General features: G+C 36.9%; 1 protein-coding gene across 10 annotated transcripts in view; it reads left to right on the forward strand.

Annotated features, from left to right (window-relative positions):
- Positions 1 to 20,461, forward strand: part of EPHA7 (EPH receptor A7) — a 166,450-nt gene that overhangs the window by 1,942 nt on the left and 144,047 nt on the right. For 9 of the 10 annotated variants that reach the window (XM_080587440.1, XM_080587448.1, XM_080587444.1 and 6 more), the window contains exons 2-3: positions 2,698 to 2,762; positions 7,049 to 7,718. In XM_080587440.1, coding sequence (XP_080443566.1) covers positions 2,698 to 2,762; positions 7,049 to 7,718 — 735 coding nt within the window. Of the gene's footprint in view, positions 1 to 2,697; positions 2,763 to 6,640; positions 6,740 to 7,048; positions 7,719 to 20,461 lie in introns of all 10 variants that reach the window. The other variant, XM_080587445.1, reaches the window with a different exon arrangement.

Here is a 20,461-nt window from a genome sequence, read left to right on the forward strand (position 1 = left end):
TGCCTCGTGGCTGCGTGTGCCGAGGCGTTTATGTATGCATTTATATACGGTGTGTGTGTGCAACGTGCGGGCGTTTGGGGAAAATCAGCCTAGCCACAGGAGGGTCAGGAGGGGGCGAGCGGCAGACAGGGATTGATAGCGGCTATACCTGCCGCAAGCTCCGAAAACTCCCTCGGCAGAAAGAGGCGGGATGGGGGTAGGGGGGGAAATAACTTTGCGGCTTCACCCCGGCCTCCATAAAGCGCTGGTCGCGGCTGCAGCCCCTCGTGGTTCCCTTCGCTTCCCTCTGGGGACGGCAGAGGGGGGCGAGGCTGAAAAGTTTTCCGACTTTCCTTGCTGCAGCTCGATAGCAGATGCTGGAGAGGAGCGGAGCTTTCCGGCACAGGGGGTGTCGGCGTTACCTGCCCAGGGGTCGTCCCGGGGCTGCCCCCGCGGACGCCCCTTCCCCAAACCGGCTGTTGTGAGGGGACCGCGGTTGCGCCGCTCCGCTGCTGCCCGGAGCGGGTGCGCGGCCGCGGCTCCATGCGGAGGCAAGAGGCCGCCGCTTTCCGAGTGCGCGGTACCTCGCGGAGCCCCTTCCCCGGGGCCGCGGGTTTTACGCCTCCTGCCGCTTTCTGTCGTCCCGCAGCGGAGCGGAGAGAGGGCGTGGGGGGGGGGGGGGGGTGGCAGCGAGCTGCGCCCCCGCGGAGGGCTGGCCCGCGGGGAGTTGCGCGCCCCTGGGCAGAGGGTGCCCGGTGCACTCCTGCCGCGGGTGCCGGCGGTGCGCGGAGCGCGGCGCCGCCCCCTCCCCGCAGCCGCTTCGCACAAGGAGCCCCCGGCGGCACCGCGCCTCCCGCGCTGGGAGTCGTGCACCGGCCGCCCGCCGGGGATACTTCTTCCCAGTAACTTTCGGGGCGACGCGGAAAGGCAGCGTTTTTCAGGGTATTTGCAGAGCAAGCTGCCTTCTTTTCTTTTCTTTTCTTTTTTTTTTTTTTTGTTTGTTTGTTTTGCGTGTTGTCTTTCTGGGATGTGCCCGCCCGTTGCTAAGTGCTGGAGAACTGCTGCCAAATAAAAAGTGTAATGAATCGCAGCCGTGGGATGTTGTGCTGGTGCTGAAAAGGTTAAATTTTTCACGGTACCTTTTCTTCCAGCATCGTTAGAAATGTTCTTGTTTAACAAACCACCACATACACCACCTGCTTTTCTATAGAAAGTGTTACAAAGTAAAGCCTTTTGGATCTAAGCTTAATGAAATAAGCAGATAATCTTTCTAGAAAGAGACTATCAAACTTCTTTAATGAGTAGTTCGACTTTATTACTGAAATACAGGCCTGGAAGCTACCGTTTTGTGTTCAACTAATATTTCAGATATTACTGGATGAACCTTTAAATACTTTCTTTTTAAGTCATGCCATCTTTCTAGTAATTCATTGAAGTTTTGTATTAAATTCTATCAGGACAAAGGGCTGAAAGCAGAGTTATAACCAATTCAAAAGACCTGATAAAAGTTGCTTCAAGTTGAAGACTTAAATTATGCGTTGAAATTTCACTATTTAAATGCTGTGCGTAAAGTTATAAATAGCTTTAAAGCTATGACCATATTGAATATATTTAAATTAGAGATGTGACATTTTATTTACCAAATAAAAGTATGAAGTTAAGTACGCAGTTTTCAAGAAGGAATCTTCAAAGTGCCAAGCCCAGATACATGGCTGATCACCGTATAGCTTTGACTGTTTGAAAAGAAGTATTACAACAAATGATTTCATGTATTTTTTTGGACATCACAGATTAATATATGTATCACTTGAAAGTCTTTCAGAAAGTTATAATAATATATTTAGAAAGAGGCATATAACTGTAATTGAAATATAAAACTTGCATATAAATGTATATTTGGAGGTAATAGAACATCAGTAATATCCTCCAATATGTACTGTAAAATAGTTAAGAGCTGGTTTATTAGGCTATGATTAACCACTTTCTGAAGCAGGGTCACATTTAGCTGCAAATAATTGCACTGCTACTAGAATTGATGTTTTTTTGCAGAAGTGTCACTGGGGTATAATGATATAAAGATTTTAGTAAGCCATTGCTATAAAATGAATTAGTTTGACTTTGTGTAAGTAGTATTTTGTATACGCAGTGTAATTGCAGAGTCTCTTATTTTCTGTATTCCTGTTTGTCATTTGTTTATGGAATTACTACTTAAAGGGCATGATTTTTTCTTTCTTACTCAAAAAGACCATTGCTTCTGCAGTGCAACTCATGGTAAGATATAGACTAGACCTATCTCAATCAGTTTGGATAAGTATTGAAATGCTGTTGTTTGTTTGTTTTTAAGCTCATTGTAAATTTCCCAGCATATGGGAAGTGTCCTCCTTATGACAAAGGAGATGAAGGGAACATGTATCTTAATGACTGATTATTAATAATTTTAGGGCACTAGGAAATACATTATGCTTAGACTTAAGCAATGAAATTGTTAATATTAGTATATATCTGTTTATATGTGGATGGTATAAAAGCATTTAATCATCTATGTACAAGTAAATGCATAGTTGTACTTGCAGATTTTTTTAATAACATGAACAAAAATTAATTTGTATAAAAATATATAGTTTTATTATTTTTAAAATTTAGACTTTGTTCTTTGATTTTATATTCCTGCATATTATATTTAACAAATGGTGGATTTTTTTTTTCTTTCTTTTTTAGTAATATTGTTGGACTCTAAAGCACAACAGACAGAGTTGGAATGGATTTCCTCTCCTCCCAATGGGGTAAGTACTCCATGCAAAAATTAAGTTCATGAAGATGAGTAGTTATCTTACCAAAGCAATTGCAACACTTGCTTTAAACTAGCTCGCTCTCATATTTCTCTCATTAATTGTACCAAGTGTTTATGGCTCTTTCATTTTTAGAATGGAAAGAAGTGTACCTCGGGTTATAGTGTACAAACATAAGCTAATTAAAAGGAGGAGTCTCTTTGGAAGCTCACCTAAACATCCTCAGTAGCTTTTCCTTTTTACTGTAATCCTTTGTGGTGTACTAGAAAACTCTCTATATTTACAACACAGTATTTTAAATCACTTTTTCCTTTATCCTTTAGGAACAGCAGATATACTTCTGTGTGGAAACTTTCTAAAAATATGTTTTTCGTTTTCTGTATAAGGGGCAATCATAAATTTGTTTATGATGTTTTCTTTGTAATTGAATAGCACAGATTGAAGTGCTCTAAAATAAAAACATTTATACTGCAGATGTGTTTGAAATGACATTCCAAACTTGAAACATCCCCAAGTATTGAGGATCTTGATATCTGGAACCAGGAACCAATTATGTGGTTAAGGCCACCTCCAGCTTGCTTACAAATTAATCTCATGGTATTCTGTGAAATGTACCATTGTATGGTAGTACATCATAAAAAATGAGACATTTAGAAACATCTGTACTATTGTCTTATTTGTTATATACATAATGTTGAGAAATGCTGCTTTCGTCCTGAATTAAAAGTGATATAAAACCCCTTCTTCCTCAAGTCTTAAGGAAGACAGAACATTTTCAGAATGATACAGTGGGTATATTGTCCAACCTTAGCTCAGTCTGAGAAATAATAAATTATATGTCTAGTTCTTACACGTGGAAGCAGTCTTGCAGCATCCACTGTGACTACTTGCATGAACAAGGACGTGGGGGATCAGGCCCTTAATCTTCAGCGCATTAAGAAATCTGGAGCCAGAAGAGCGTGAAGTGTGAGTGGGGATATAAAAGTGTAACAAATCCTTTAAATAAGAAGAATGAAAATCTGAAAGTGTCTTTCTTTAAAAGCAAGATCGTAAAATCAATACAAGCATAAACTGGAAACGAATCTAAGAACTTCAGAAAGAATGTAACATGAGCTCAACACTTATGGTGTCTAACAACGTCAGCATTAGTGTTTTACATTGATTGAAGCCTTTACCAGAGGTGTTTGAAAGATTAGGTTGGTGGCAATTATGTTACGCTAACCTGTAGATAATGAAAGACATGTCAACACATTACCCATGTCAGCATACTTAAAGATGAAAGTAGAGTCAAATTCAATAAATGGTAAAAGGGAACTTTAAGAGGTAGAAGACAATTTCTATGAAATTAAAAATGAATGAAAACTTATGACTGGATGTTTGTGTGAAAATGATCAGAAGTAGTTGTCTGTGTATCAACATAGAAATACCATTTTAATAGTGTAATTTTGAAAAAAAATACTTTCAGTTATTGTCTACTACGTAATAAAGATTTCATGAGAATAAACACAGAAAATATACCTCTTGAGTGAAGCTACCACTTCACCGTAGTATGGATTATATCACCCAGGCACTTCTGAAATACCTTATTCAACTGCAGATGTTACATCTAACACTGATCTCAAATATTGTTGAAAAAAACTAACAAGTTTAAATACTATATATTGGAACCAACAGAAAAGGATACATTAAAATAGGATGGCATGAATATCACCATATGTAGCAGCAAATTAAAGAAAAATTGAATTTCCTTCCTATAAAAGCCAACATGGAATTTGTCACTTTAAAAATACTTATGAGGAATGATCTCAGGTGGTACAGGTGAAGACCTATCCTGAAGTACTGATGATTTTTTTTTAGTTTCATAGAGAAGCAGGTATGCAATGGACTATATGAAGTAATAGTTCTGTCATTACTGAATTAACTCCTAAGTCATAGTCCCATATATATATATTTTTTTAAGACATGCATATTCCACGGCTTCAGGAAAATGTGGAAAGCTAGATTTCAGCCTTCAGCTGGAGATAACATAAAGTAAGACTTCTTATCTGAATTTAGTGTTTTGTAGCCCCATAGAGTGAGCTCTTGCCTGCATGACGGCTCTTTTATGTCACAGGAAAACAATTTGATTTTTGTTAAATACATTTTGCTTCCTTTTTTTTTTTTTTTTTTTGACCAAGGTGGGGACATGAATCTGTTTTGATGTGGCAGAACCCTATTGATGCTCAGAATCCGATGAGTCAAATTCTGTTCTGTGTTGCATTAGAACTGCTCATGCTTCACAGATACGATACTTTCCCTAACTGGACTGTCTTATTCCAGAATCTGGCTTGGCGTGTTCAGGGAGAACTGCTTACACAAGATAAAAATATTCCACCTGATGTGAAACTGAAATTATAAAAATCAGTAAAATTTTAGCCTTCATGCCTATTTTGTCACTTTTGGATTGGTGCTTTATTTATTTATTTACTCATTCATTCATTAATTCATTCTTCAGTGTGATGGTGCCAGAAACCCTGGTCCCTTCTTTTTCCCTGTTCTTGTTAGTAGTGCTAGTTCTCAGGGGGAGCTGGGGAGAATCTTACTCATTCAGATCTAATAAATTTATTATCAAAATAGTCTGACATGAATACAGTTCCATATGCATTCAGTTCAGTTGACTCCATGAGCATTTAATATTTCAATAATTTAATACCGTGTATATATACGTATAATACCATACATACCACATCTATATTAACTGTAGGTCTTTGAAATATACTTTGATATTTAGAACTTCTGTGCATTTCAGCATCTGTAGTCATGATATATTTTGTGGTGATAACTTCCAGCATCAATCCAGCTACATCTGCTTTTTCTTGGAGCAGTAGGCCAACATTAAAATGATCTCATTTGCTGTCAAATAGGCTTGCAAAGTACTGTATACTGCATGGTCCCTAGTCTGGAAAACCAATGCCTTCCGTGCTTGGTTACCAGTAAGAGGAATGTTAGTGGGTGCTCTGTCCTGCAGAGGTGCCAAATATCATAGTTCCGCAAAGCACTTAAGCACATGCTTACCATTAAGCTCATAAGTACTGTCATTGATCTTAAGCGTGAGCTTAAGTGCATTATTGACACACGGCCAGAGGGCTAAGTGCCATAAGAAGTCATGGTTGCCTATATCATCGGGTGAGGATAGCTCAAAAAACCCAAACTCTTAATTTATTACAGCTGCAGTTTCTGCAGTATGTTTAATGTTACAAGAAATATGAAAAGACGTGTGAGATGTACACTGTTTTGGATGTACCTGTGCAGATTTGCCTGGTTGATTTCAGGGGAAGGTTTGCCGTTGCTGGAGGTGCACATTACCAAATGCAGAGTTACCAAACTCTGTGAAAGACTGCAGGTCTGTTACACGCTTCCAGGTTTGTTACACAGTTGTTACCCTAAGGAGGGAATAACAACAAAACCCAGGCTTTGAACCAGAGAACTTTCAATCACGTGGGTTGTTCTTAACTGAATATTTAATCTAATGGTTCATTTGAACTCCCAGCCAACTGAAATTCGTTTCTTTTAACATGGATGCAGCCACTGAACAAAAGGTGAGTTGAGGAGCATCCGCTTATATGTGTTGGTTTGTGAGTAGAACGGAACATGGAGTGAACAAAAAGAAGACTACCAAAGTGTTTTCTCACTTTCAGACTTTTAATTCTGTCCTTTGTTTCTCGTTGTCTCTCCATGCCACTTTCATCACATAGAAGTGAAAATTGTACGCCTCATAAGTTTCAGGAGCCTTCTGCTTTCGTTACAACTGAAAGCTCCACTCAAAGTTTTATGCACAAAGGCTGAAATTGCACAATAGGCAATTTCAGTTTCTAAGACTTCACTGATTTTAGGTTTCTTCTGGAAATGAAGCTGCCTTTTGGTCTTTGCTTACCCAAAACTATCATGGCCTTAATGAAATGTGGGAGAACCCAGTGTGGAATTAGAGCTTGGTACGTTGAAAAGCCTTTTCTGAAGTTTCCCCTTTAGAATTGTGTCCATGATGTCAAAATGATTTTTAAAGTTTATTTATTTTTTTATATGTGGGAAAGATATAGATGGGGGGAGATCTTCCAGTTGGATTAATATGTATTTTCTTTATTTGGATGTTTAAGAATATTTTAATAATAACATACTTTTTATGAAGCCTAACTGTTAAAAAGGAGCGAGACTTAAGTTGTGTGAAGCTTTTTTTTTTCAAATACACAATAGTTACAATGTCATATTTGTTTTATATTACTAACTGTTTGTTATTATTTTAGTGGGAAGAAATTAGTGGACTGGATGAAAACTACACTCCTATACGAACATACCAGGTATGCCAGGTCATGGAATCAAACCAAAACAACTGGCTTCGGACTAACTGGATTGCAAAAAGCAATGCACAAAGGATTTTTGTAGAACTGAAATTCACTCTGAGGGATTGTAACAGTCTTCCTGGAGTTCTGGGGACTTGTAAAGAAACTTTTAACTTGTATTATTATGAAACAGACTACGACACTGGCAGGAATATCCGAGAAAACCAATATGTAAAAATAGACACTATTGCAGCAGATGAAAGTTTTACCCAGGGTGATCTGGGGGAAAGGAAAATGAAACTTAACACAGAGGTGAGAGAAATTGGACCTTTGTCCAAAAAAGGATTCTATCTTGCATTTCAGGATGTAGGGGCCTGCATTGCTTTGGTCTCTGTCAAAGTCTACTACAAGAAGTGCTGGTCCATCATTGAGAACTTAGCTATTTTTCCTGACACAGTGACTGGCTCAGAGTTTTCCTCTTTAGTTGAAGTACGAGGAACTTGCGTCAGCAGTGCAGAGGAGGAGGCTGAGAACTCTCCGAAGATGCACTGTAGCGCAGAGGGAGAATGGTTAGTGCCTATTGGAAAGTGCATCTGCAAAGCGGGATACCAGCAGAAAGGAGACACATGTGAACGTAAGTAAACATACAACTTGTTGTAATATGTGCAAATATAGGTTTATATTGTACCATCTCATTATTTCTCTGCAACAGAAATGCCTCATCAGTCTGCATCTAAAGTTTTCACATCCTCAATCTGTAAACTTTACACTGGCCAGTCTAAAGCAGTCAGTTTTTCCAGGTATGGACATCGGCAGTTGTGTACTGCATTTAACTTTATTCTTGTTTACATTTAAAAACTTTTGTGAAGTATAAATACTGATTCAGGGCTAAAACTGTGAGCAATTTAAGGTGACAGTCCTTATACTTCTTGGTACAGAACATTGTATTAATACCCCTGAGTGGTTAAAGAACTTGTTCTTTTATATGGTCTGTGACGATTACAAGGAAACTAAAACTGAGGAAATAAACTTAGAATGAGGTGTGGTTAGTAATAGAAATAATGCACACACAAAAACTGCATTACAAATTTGTGTCATGAATGCATACAAATTGAGAATATTGTTTTAGGTCTTTCAAACAGAATATCAAGTTTCCAGGGTGAAGTATGTTTTCCTTTCTACAATATCTTATGCATAAAACTAACTAAACTTTTGGTTTGCCAGGGGATCATGGTGATTAGTTTAAAATACTAGCAACTCAGAGACTATTGTGTTGTACTTTCTAATTCAGGCTGATTCAGTTACACGTTTTTAGAAAAATACTTACAATTAGCATTGCTGTCAGTGGGGCTACATGCGTAAGAATTTTCTGCTTTGTGTAAGAAAGGATATTTTACTGTCTCTACTTACAGTAAAATCAAGACAGTTTGTTTAAAGACATATTTTCATATACATTTAAAACAAGGTATATATCATTCTTATTGTAAGATAACAAATTATTTATGGTCACATCTTTATCATATGATAGACATATGTTAGTGAGAAATGTTGCATGTAAGTTGCACGGGTGTTGCATGTAACACCTCCAGCCCCCACCCCCCCAAACCCACAAATCTGTGAAGAGGAAAAACCTACAGAATCTCAAAACCAAAGATGGCTGCGGTCAGTGAGTCTGAGATGTTTATGTAAGGATTTCAAAATCTGTAGAGGATTAGGATCACCCTAAAGGAAAGAAAGTAAATGTGCTCATTATTAATAAGTTGTCCTAAGGGAAAAGCTTGATTGTGTTCCTGATGAGTTTTTTTTACTAGGAAATTCTATACAAGGTGAAGTGAGTAGAATTGATCTGAGGCCTTTGTAGCCTTGCACAAATCTTTCATTGTTTTGTTGGGAAGGGATGAAGGCTTATACACTACAGAGGGTGATCTCATTAGGAATAATCATGGTGTGAAAAACTGCCCACATGAAACTGCTCAGCAGACTGTATTAAGGCTCTGTTAAAAATATTAAGCAGTATGTCCTATTTTGAAACCTGTTTTGATGTTTTCAAATGTTTCTTTGGAGTGACTGTCTTTTTGCTTTTTTCCTTGATTAGGGACCTAGTCATGGCTGATACAATGAATATACTAATTTTATTTGTCTTTCAATTGAGAAGAGAAAGTATCCAAAAAAGACAACAGTATATGTTGGGAAGTGAGTGGGGGAGAGGGGCGTTGGGGATGTGGATAGATAGAGAAGAAACCGGTGTTTGGTAACTGGAACTCAAGTAACTTATGTATTAAACAGGCTTCTTAATTTCTAACCACACTGATGTTGACAAAAGAATTAAATGATAACTTGTACTTGAGTATAACCGTATGCTCATTTGCAAGAACACTTCTCACTTTTGGCTTGCTTCCAAAGCAATCGCTAAGAGAATACACTACTCTGGAAACAGTCCAGAGAATCATTTATGGTATTTTTTTTCTTTTCTTTCAGTGATCCTGTTAAGAATTTGAAAACAAACTCTGGCTCCATATTGAGGCAAGTTAATGTATTTGAGAGAGGAAAGGTGGGAGGCAGCCGCTTGCCGAATGTGCACTGCTGGCAGCACAGAGTCAGGGTGATCTGAGTGACTGTGGCTCACAATAGTAATTGCAGCCTGTGACGCTTGTTAGCCATGTCTGTGCTTGAGGATGTTATTAAGTATGATCAACTATGTAGTGACCGATAATACAGCTGGCACACTGATACAGCATCTGTTTTTTTGTGACAGATATTGAGAGAAACTTATCTGAGCATTGACACTAATGCAACTGGCTATCTGTTACTGTCAAGCTGTGTAACAGATCAAGCAGAAGCAAGTCGATATGTGCTTCCTTAACCCAGAGCTTTTATAGCCGTGTCTGAGGGCTCACTTCTGCAAGTACTTTGTACCTGGCATGCTGTGTGACTTCTTTGGGACTACTCGTGGTAGAAAGCATTGTGCTCTGTCAGGATGGGCAAAAGTCTGATTCCTCTCTCACACTTACTATAGCTCAGCTGAATTAATTTAACACAATAGGAAGGCCTTTTAAAGATACAGAATAATGCCTTATCTGTCTGCATTGTATTAAAGGTAGGAGTAGATGGCCACATTGTAGTTCCAAATAGCTCTTCAAACTGTAACACAGTGGGGTTTTTCATTTGTATTAAGCTGGCTTGATTGGCTGACTGTGATTGAAGAATGTGATCCTTTTGCATATAGCTTCTCTCCTGTATGCAAAATTTATTGAGTTCAGATACTAAAACAATTTAATTTTGATTTATTTGAATTCTGCACTGGACGTGCTGCCAGAAGATTTGTTGTTGCATGAATGTAAGTAACTAGCAGTGTTGGGAAGGATAAGGAAGGAAAAATCATGAGTGGTGAAACACATAACCTGGAGATTGATCTCCCTTGTGTTTATTCTTCAGTGGTCAGTCTTCTAAGTTGAATTCATCTCTTTTTCAGATGAACACTGATTGCTTCTCAGTGGTCTAGTGGGATAATGAATAAGAGAGCCTAACTCGAGAGAGCTCACAGTCTTGATGTAAGGCAAAATCTTAAAGTTTGGTGAAACAAGCATGAGAAAACTAGATAAGCATGCAAACTTTGGATTGCAGAGGTTTGTTTTTTTTTTTGGGGGGGGAGGGAGGGACATTACAAAGGACACTCTCCTCAGTATTGATCATATGTCTGCTGGTGTGTGGCACTGGGTTGAGGCAGGGAAATTTTACCTCTTAAAGTACTATTCTGAAAAGTACCTAGCAAAGGTACCTGAAGGGTACTGAGCAAAGCTTCCAACAACATGTACTGTGTGTCTGTTCCAGAAAAAGAAAAAAAAAAAAAAGAAAAAAAAAGAAAACACCACCGCCAAAACCCGATGAAATTCTCACTATCTGTAGTAGACTCCCAAGAGATGTAACTTTGATTTCTTTCTCACAGTGGAGTCCAGTCGATATGTTGCACATGTAAAGACCACACTAGGGTCAGTGACTGGTATTTGAATGAGAAAATGATTCTTTGAGAACTAATGTAATGTATTTTCCATCTGTTTCATGTTAGTTGGGGGTGGAGTGAGAGAATTATATTTACTCAATTGGAGCAGTAGAGAAGGTAGTTTCAGAAGGTAGGAAGCATCTCTTAATATGACTGAGCTCAAAAATTAAATAGATGATTTGGCACTAAGTCCAAACAATCAGAATTCAAGGCAAAGCCAAATGGGTACATTTTACTGTTAAACATTTTATAACACCATATGCATTAACAGTTGTCTTATTGGCCCCCAAAATGGGGAGGGTTTTATAGCTATTTGTACATTTTGTCTTGGTGAGGTAAAAAGGGAGCTAGAGGCTTTTCTTTCCAAACTTTGTTATGTACTTTGTGCCAGACTACAAGCTACATCTGTTCCTTTATTATTTTTTTTTTTGGAGGGGGGGATTGTCAAGCTTTTATATCTTGGCTTTGTGAAATATTACTTGATAACAGATGCCAAAACAGAATTTGCCTTATGCTTGTCATATTTGTGGTAAAGTGGTGTGTTTTTCTTTTTGTGTGTTTTTTTTTTTGTTTTTTTTTTTAATACTCGGGAACATGCAACATGTTTGCTAGCAGAGGGCAATGAATTGAGGGGGGAATGTGAATAAGATGTCATTAAAATAAGAGTTACCATACTTCTAAAAAACACAGGATGCATGATTTGGTATAGAGTTTGGCCCAGGTGGTGTGTCCCAAAGCCTGTGGGTAACCTGCTAATTGAATAGCTGTTTTTGATATTCCTGCATTTTCAATTTGAAAATAGTTTAGTGTGTGGAGAAGGGGCAAAATGGTAGACAACTTCATCAGCAGCATGTATATTATCAAGACTCTTTTTTTTTTTTTTAAGAAAAGTTACCTTTCCTCCATTTACTTCCAAAATTGCTCTTGTGAAGAGAATGTAATTATTCTCAGCAACTTGAACCAGTGCCAAGAATGAGGACATTTCTGACAGTTTTGCTATTTTCTGTAAAGCCAATGAAAGTTCAAAAGGAGAGTCCCTACCTCCTTCCCACCTCCACTTAAGATATTCAGTAGTTTTTCTGTCCTTTTTAAACAAATGTATTTGCGATCAGATAGTAGGTCCCAGACACAACCACATAGGAACTACCAGATTTTTAAATACGTTGTGTAAGTATCTTTCCACAAAATTCAGAAAAATATAACATACTTGCAGGTGAAAACTTGGAGGTAGATCGTCAAGAGTAATAAAGATGTTTCTACTATGAATGCAGAATTGTAATCTTTACTTCCATCCTCCTATGGAGTTTCTAGGCAGTTAAGTGTCTTGGTTTCTTTCACCCTGGAGTCTTCTGACTACCTTTCTTGTCACAGAGATGTGGTAGAAATTGTTTTTACTATTATTTTTATTTGCTATATCTTTCTTTTAGAACAGTCTAGTCTTCATAAAGGAGGTTTTCACAAATTTGTCAGTCTCCTTAGGTCATTCTCGTTTCTTTGACCTAGTTTGTTCATGTCATTCAACCTTATGAATGTATCAGCACAGAGATGAGAAGAACTATCTCTACCATGATACGTATCTTAAGTTAAGTAACAGAAAATGGCTTGTGTTCTCAGTAGTCAGGGCTAGCCATCACCTGAAGAAACTTGTACCTTCATGCTTCACAGAATATCCTGAGTTGGAAGGCACCCACAGGGATCATTGAATCCAACTGCTGGCTCCACAAAGCACTAACCTCAAAATTAAACCGTATGTCTGAGAACGTTGTCCACACACCTATTGAACACTGGCAAGCTCAGTGTAATGACCACTTCCCAGGGGAGCCTGTTCCAGTGTCCAACCACCCTCTCAGTGAAGAACCTTTTCCTAATATCCACTATGAATCTCCCCAATGCAGCTTCATGCTATTCTCTCAGGCCCGGTCGCTGAAAACAAAGAGAGATCAGCCCATGCTTCTCTGTTCACCCTTTTGAAGAAACTGTTGGCCACCATGGGGTATCCTCTCAATCTCCTCTTCTCCAGGCTGAACAGCAGCAGACTTCAGCTGCTCTTCGACCCCCCTTCACCAACTTCTCCTTTGGAAGCTCTCTAGCAGTTTTATGTCCTTTTTACACTGTAGTGCCCGAAACTGAACACAGTAGTTGAGGTAAGGCCACACCAGTGCAGAGTATATACCAGGACAATCACTTCTCTCAGCAGGCTGCCAGGGCACACTGTTGTCTCATATGCAACTTGATATTAGCTGGAACCCTCATTCTTCATAGCATTTGTTCCAGGTCTCTGTGTTGTGGTACCTTTTAACCCTAAAATACATTTTTTTTGTTTGTTTGATTGTTTTTGTTCTGTAGTGTTCCTTTGCCTGAAGTGTCTGAATCAATTTGATTATTGTGACTACAGACCATCATAGTCTTGGTAACATAAGCCTTTCTCAAGTCTGACATGAAGATATATGAAATGCTAGGTGATGTTAAGTTGAAGTGATCAAGAACCACATGGTGGAGGTAATTGCAACTGGATAGCTCTCATCCATGATGCCATCAATGCTCCCTGAAATGAATTAACTGGAAAGCTAATGACTGGTTTAATTTTCCATGAACTAGTTGGTTTGCTCCAGAAGAGCTGACAGTGGTTGAAATAGTACATACAGGTGAGCAATCAGGAGCCCAGATCTCAGAAGCATAAATAAACCGTTAGTTAACATAGTTGAATGTTGAGCTCTTTCCCTTCTCCAACATCTCTTCTTTCCCTCTCCCTATTCCTCTTCACAAATTCTGTTGTCTGAAGGAATTAATTTTATTTTTGCATTTTGCTAGAGCTTTGAGTGTCAATTTCTTAGACTCAATTTGTTGTACATTTTTTTCCCCATCAGATTCACTGCTGATCATAAATTTTGAAAACAAAACAAAACAACAAACACAAACAAACAAACAAACAAAAACAAACAGCAATGAAGTGAAACAGAACCTTAATAATTTCTCCTTCAATTACAGAGGATCTGTCTTTTTACAGGTCTGGAATACCACTGCTGAATTAGCTGTGGTTGCTCAACAGCTGGGCTGTTAACTCTTCAGCCATAAAATCTGTTTCTTCTAAATAAAGCTTTAGCTGGTGTTTAGAATTGGAATCTCTTGGTGTCAAGTCTGTTGCCCAGAACCATACATCTTGCTGCTGAAGCAAACTTTTCTGCTCAGAAAACTTTTGTGAGAAGTTGCAGTAAACATGCAATAGTTTTTGTTATCATTGTCTAAGTATAAAAGTTTCCTAGATGAGGAAAAAAAAAAAAAAAAGCAAATGCCTTGCTTGGAAGTTCTGTGTTTTTTTTTTTTTTTTGTTTTGTTTGTTTCTTTTTGTCCAGGGTTTCTGTTGATCTCTGAAAATGAAGGCACAAAAATAAATTTAAATGTTCTTTCATTTCCGAGTCTAAATGGCAGAAGAGTGACACGTAAACCTTGTTAGGTTTTATCTCAAGTGTATGTCCATTCCATCAAATTGGACTGTTTATTTTTCATTTGCTTAAAAAATGAACAATAACCAATTAGGTGCCAGGGGAAAAAATGAGGATCAGCAGAATATGGGGAAGCTGAAAGCAGAGAGAATTTAACAGAAGAACTGATCAGAGAAAAGTGGGAGCATGTAAATATATGTTTAACTAATCTGCTTTATGTATCTTACATCTATTATACAGATGGTAAAATGCTGACATAGTTGTTCAAGCAAACTGTGCAGTTCAAAGTAGAAATTGTTCTCTGAAAACAAAGAGCCTTGTTTAAAAGAATGAAGTTGAGGTTCTTATTAGAAAAGTGGGACAAACATACGGAGAGATCCATGTTTGGTACTGAAGTTGAAAGAAATGAAATTTATGTGAACAAAATGTTTGCTTAACTAGATTAGATTTTGATTTTTGCTGGCCCCCAAACTTCATCCTCTCTTATGAAAATGTTTGTCTCCTCCTAATAGTTCATATATAATAAGCACTCTTAAATCTTTAAGACTATCTGTCTGTTTTTACTTAGGAAACTGTGGAGATAGTATTTTCTATTCCCTTTATGTGGCTTTTCAGCTGCTATCATCCTTATTACCACTTGAACTACAATGTAAAAATTAATTGTTGGTTCTGGATTTCTCAGCGTTAAATCTCAGTGTTTTCCCTGCACTGTGCAAGCTCTGTGTGCAATACTAATTGAGTTATTAAAAAGAGTAAGCTGTCCAAAGTTGGTGGATTAACACTTTTTAAATTGAAAACTTGTAAAACATCTTCAATTAATAACTACAAAGACAAAATGGTTCTCTCTAAGTGGACTCAATTCTATAAATTACACATACTTTGTTTATGTTTTGCTTTTTTTTTTTTCCTTTTAGCAATACTGTAAATTGTACTTTGTTAATAAAAACTTAAAGTTCTAACCAACTTGAGAATAGAACAGTTTGTAATGGGCTTTCTTAAAATAATTTAAAAATTATTTTAATGGAGTTCATTAAAAATGAAATATGGTTCATGAGACAGTAAAAATATATTTTCTATTGTAGGCATTCACAGGATATTGTGGCATAAAGCAGAAAAAAGGCAGGTTCACTGTTTAATTTCATGAAAAGTGACCTCTCTGTATAGTGTGATGAAATATCTAATTCTTTCTATTACCCTGCCTTAATGAGAAAACAGTAGCAATAACATATATATATAAAACATTAAGAACATTTAAATTTTATGAAACAACCCCTTTTACTTACAAAAGCTTTTACCCCTGAACACTTTTTATTCTTTCCTTTGCACATGTCAGTATCCGTGAGTTGTTCCTCATATTAATGACAAATATATGGTATGTGTGAAAGTGAATAGTATCCTAATTAGTAGTTTACAGCAGAAATTATTTATTTTCTATGGCAATCATAGAAATCATATTTAATTTCTTTTTCTCAGACATATTGGTAATAGTCCAGTATTTTTTGAGTGTCTCAGGTGAAGGGATATTCTTGTGCACTTATCCACTGATGACAGATTCTGACTTCACCAAGTCTAGTAAATAAACACAATAAGTCAACATACTGCAAAACAGCTGTTCAATATTCAATACTTTTCTTTACTTCTGTTTTTCTCCTTTAAGAAGAGATTTTCCTTGTAGGAAAAATATTTTTAGAAGCTATATACATTTTAGATAATTAGTTTTAATATTAACCTAATTTATAGCTCAGAGTAACAAAGGCCACCACGTATAAAAGTTGGGTGAGATAAGAATTAGGCTCAATTACTATAGTTCTAGAGTCCTGGTCTTGTCAATGTATGTACTTGTATAGCCTTATTTAGCTGGGTGGCCCCGCTGCGTATCCTAATGAGAATAAAGTTGCTCACATCTGTAAGAAACATTTTTTTTTATTTATCAGTAGGTAAATTGATACTTTACCTTCCTAAATTTTATGGTTTAAATTAGTTACATGTGATTCTTAGCCTGACACCTGACAGATCTCAAATGTGTGATTGATTTATAAAAAGGAAGTACTTGATCAAGAAATATAATTATTGCTATTATTTCACAATATATTAAATACATATAAATGTAGAACAGATCAGAGATTGTTTTTTACTGTATTGTGAAGTAAGTCAAGGATCCGATTTTGAGAAGCTGGTGCAAATCTAGAGCACTAGCTTTCTGGTTAACTACTGATTTATGAGCAAAAGTATTTCCGATAGTATCTCTTACCATAAATAAGCATGCTGTAGAAAGTATATCCCTGATATTCTTTTTTTCAGTAGATCAGTTCCTATTTTTCAGTAGATCAGTTTATGACTAATTTAAGTAAGCAGTGCCTCACACAGAAAACTATCTATGTGACTGTGGACTCAGGCTTAATCCCTAGAGCTAAATGGCAAGAATCCTATGAACTCCATCAGTGTAACACCGTATGTTAATACTTTCCTGTGGAGGAAAGTGCTAAAGTTTTAAGTAACTGTAAGCATATGCATAAACCTAAAGCTTTATGTTGATGAAATATATTTAAATTAATTTTTGATTAGGAGTGCTTTTCTAAGTTGTAGGCATTGTGTTGGTAGAAATGTGTTCAGAGAAGCAAATATACATGGGACTCAAAAATTCTATGGATAGTACAAGAGATATATAAACTCTAGCATAATTAATGGATATAACCTGTTAAATATTTCCTTACGTTTACTGAATGTGAAATATCACCCAGCCTAGATGATTGGTGCTTATTTTCCAGTAGACTGAGCACACAGTAGGCTGAGCTATGCTAGCCGTTGAAAGTCATGTTCCTGGAACTTCTCCTGTGAGGTGGCTGATATGGTGACCTCAGGTAGTATGCATATGACCAGCTCCATGTTCCTTTCACTTTATTGGATATGTCCTCATGATACAACTGAATTGCCAAGTGTCCAGTGACAGCTGATAGAACTTATTTTTCTTAAATGACCATGTACATGCCTGTTTTGTACACTCATTTATTTCTCCTTAGAGGTCTAAACCCTGAGTAAGACATGCAGGGTGTTATGAGTTCCTTGTCCACTTCTGCTCAAGGAAAAACTGAACGGTTGGCTGTTTATTATTATTATTATTATTATTGACCCAATCCACTCCACCTGAAAAGTTAGTACTCCCCGTGGCCTCCAACTCTCCAAATCTCTCTCTGTTTCTCACCTTCTTAGCAAGCTTTATTTATGTATGATCTGTAAATGCAATATTCTTTTAACTTCCTGAATGTGCCATCTTTTTCAACACTAAACCATTGTATGGGTAGAGATACATAAGTAATGTATCTTATGAATGTTTATCTGGTGCCAGTTTGAACTGAACCATTTGTGTCCACAGAGGCATACAACTGGTCTTGAGAACCTCATTAAATCACTAATTCAAAGTCTTGAAGCCCTTGCTTAGCTACCATGAATGTGCTTGAAGAATGCTGACAATTGAGATTTAAAAGTTTATTGTATTTCTAAAAGTTTGGCAGTCTGTATACCAAACAGTTCAGCTCTGTTGGTGCTGGAACAAGTTACATGTTCAAAACCTAGATGTTCTCCAGCTTGTCTGTGGAACGTGGTTTTAGCGGGCAACATGTGGCTGTGATCGCTGATCATATTTACATGACCTCATTCAACTCAAGTTTTCCAGACTTAGGTCAATTATTTTTTCATGCTGAGGAGAATTTGAACTCATATCTCTTGCTTTATATAGGGCATGTCAATTAACCAACATGTAGTCAGCATTTGAAGGTTTTAATAACCCCTGCTAACGAAACTATTCTGCTTTCCATAGTGTAGCAGTTAAAACCATTCCTGTGGAGGTATGGATTCCAGTCTTTTTGGTTCTGAATTGTGTATGTATATATATGTGTGTGTGTGTATATACCTGTATATATTATTATATCTTTATATATAATCCTATTATATATATAAAATATATATATATTGATTATATATAAAATTATATTTTATATATATATATATTTAGATCATCTTTGGTATTTCTTTCTGAATTGCTGACTAGAGATAATTTTGGAGTACAATTGGAATCCAGCTAAAGACAGGGTATTCTTACTTGATTTTGTTGTGTTGCATAAGACCCATGACATGGTCTCCTAGCTAAAACCAAACATTTAATTTTGCATGTTTGAGGTCTTGTATTTCAGAATGCCAGCTTTTTTTTTTTTTCTTGATTGATTTTTTTCACAATAAATAGTATAGATAACTCACCATTTTCATTTTTGTCCAACTTTATGTAATGAAAATTCGTTCTCTACCAGTAGCTCTTCAGTAAAAATTATTATTGATTATTTTCTTTCTTATGTTATAATTGTGGTATTGCTTTGTGCTTATTATGTAAGGATAGTATGTTTATACAGAAAAATGGAAAACTTTCACAATGTGTACAGTTTTATTGACACTAGGTGGAAAAAGAAGTACAGATCATGTCCCCCCAAATGATACCTAGAAGGAAACGGGCATTGTTTTAGCTGTTAGCAAATCCCAAGGCTCCATATTGTCACCCAATTACTTCACCTATGGAAGTCTCATCCTGGTTTAATCTGCAGCCTGTAGCTGGTAAAAGTGAAAGTATCAGGTCCTTAAAATCATAAGCAGGGTTGAAAAATGTCCCACAGTGCTCACTTATGAATAGAGTATTCAGTCGGTGATCTGAGACTTTCTACTCTGTTCACTTTCACTTATCATTAGTTGCATATCATTTCATTTTCTGATTAAAAGGGGGCAATTCTTTGGCTTTATGATGTGTATTCTTGTCTGTCTGCTTTAGTTTGTCAATTGAAATAAGACTCTATTTGGCCTATTTAAAAAAAAATCTACTCAGTGGAATTGCTAGTGAATAATGACAGTAAACGAGGGAAAGAAATAACACCTTTTTAAAACATATCTTTTCCTGGATGAGTGTGACAGAGTAGGATACAATGACATACCTACTTCTGATCTTTGTATCTTAAAGATTTTCTGTCATATGTAGAGCTACACAGTCATGGTGTCATTTATTGTGGCTGAATATGCAATTTTTACAGTGGTATGAGATTCAAAATTGCACTACACAAGTAGAAACAAGTACTTTTTTATTTAAATAAAATGCAAGTTGATGGTCCAAATGATGTGTGATCTTTATGTGGATTTTTTTTTTTCTTTTTCTTAATGTCAGGACTAAATGAAAATATAATACCACTTCTCAAAGAACAAACCCCATATTTTAAATTCCACCATTTGAAGAAATTTTGTGTTTAAGCAATGACAAGGGTATTCATTATTAATTAACATTCAGGAGATAACCAACTGTCAGTTGCCAGTCAAAATGGAGTTTGGAAGAATGTTGACATTGATTGATGGACATATTCTGGGACTATGCACAAACAGATGGCTCGGGTCATCTGAATATATAAAAACAGTACAGATCTGCTTCAAATGCACAAAAAGATCTTTTGCTTGAGGTGTCCTTTCTTCTAAAGGGAGGGTATCCATCCATATATCCTAGATTCGATTTGTAAGGTAAACCTTTGCTTTCTAGCACCATTGTCGTCAATTAAGAAGAGTCTTGTAAATACGGGTAATGTACAACTGTGCTGTTTCTGTCTGTGAGTGGCTGAGGTGCTTAAGCATTCAGGTTGAAACAATATTTTTGGATGTTGCTTTATAAAGTGCTATATGTACTTGGATGCAAAGTAATGTAATTTATTCTTTAGGAGAAAGAAAATCCTCCAAGACTGTCTTATATTATGTTGAAATGCAGAGATGGAAGAGACTTTTCAATCTTTAGTCTCTATGGTTTCTTCGGGAGCAAGTTCTAAATATCTGTAGTCATATGAGTTGTCTCCATTTCACAGAATCACAGAATTGTAGATGTTGGAAGAGACCTCAAGAGATCATAGGGTCCAACCC

The sequence above is a fragment of the Anser brachyrhynchus genome, assembly GCF_964034855.1.
Source record: "Anser brachyrhynchus genome assembly, chromosome: 3".
NCBI classification, from domain to species: Eukaryota; Metazoa; Chordata; class Aves; order Anseriformes; family Anatidae; genus Anser; species Anser brachyrhynchus.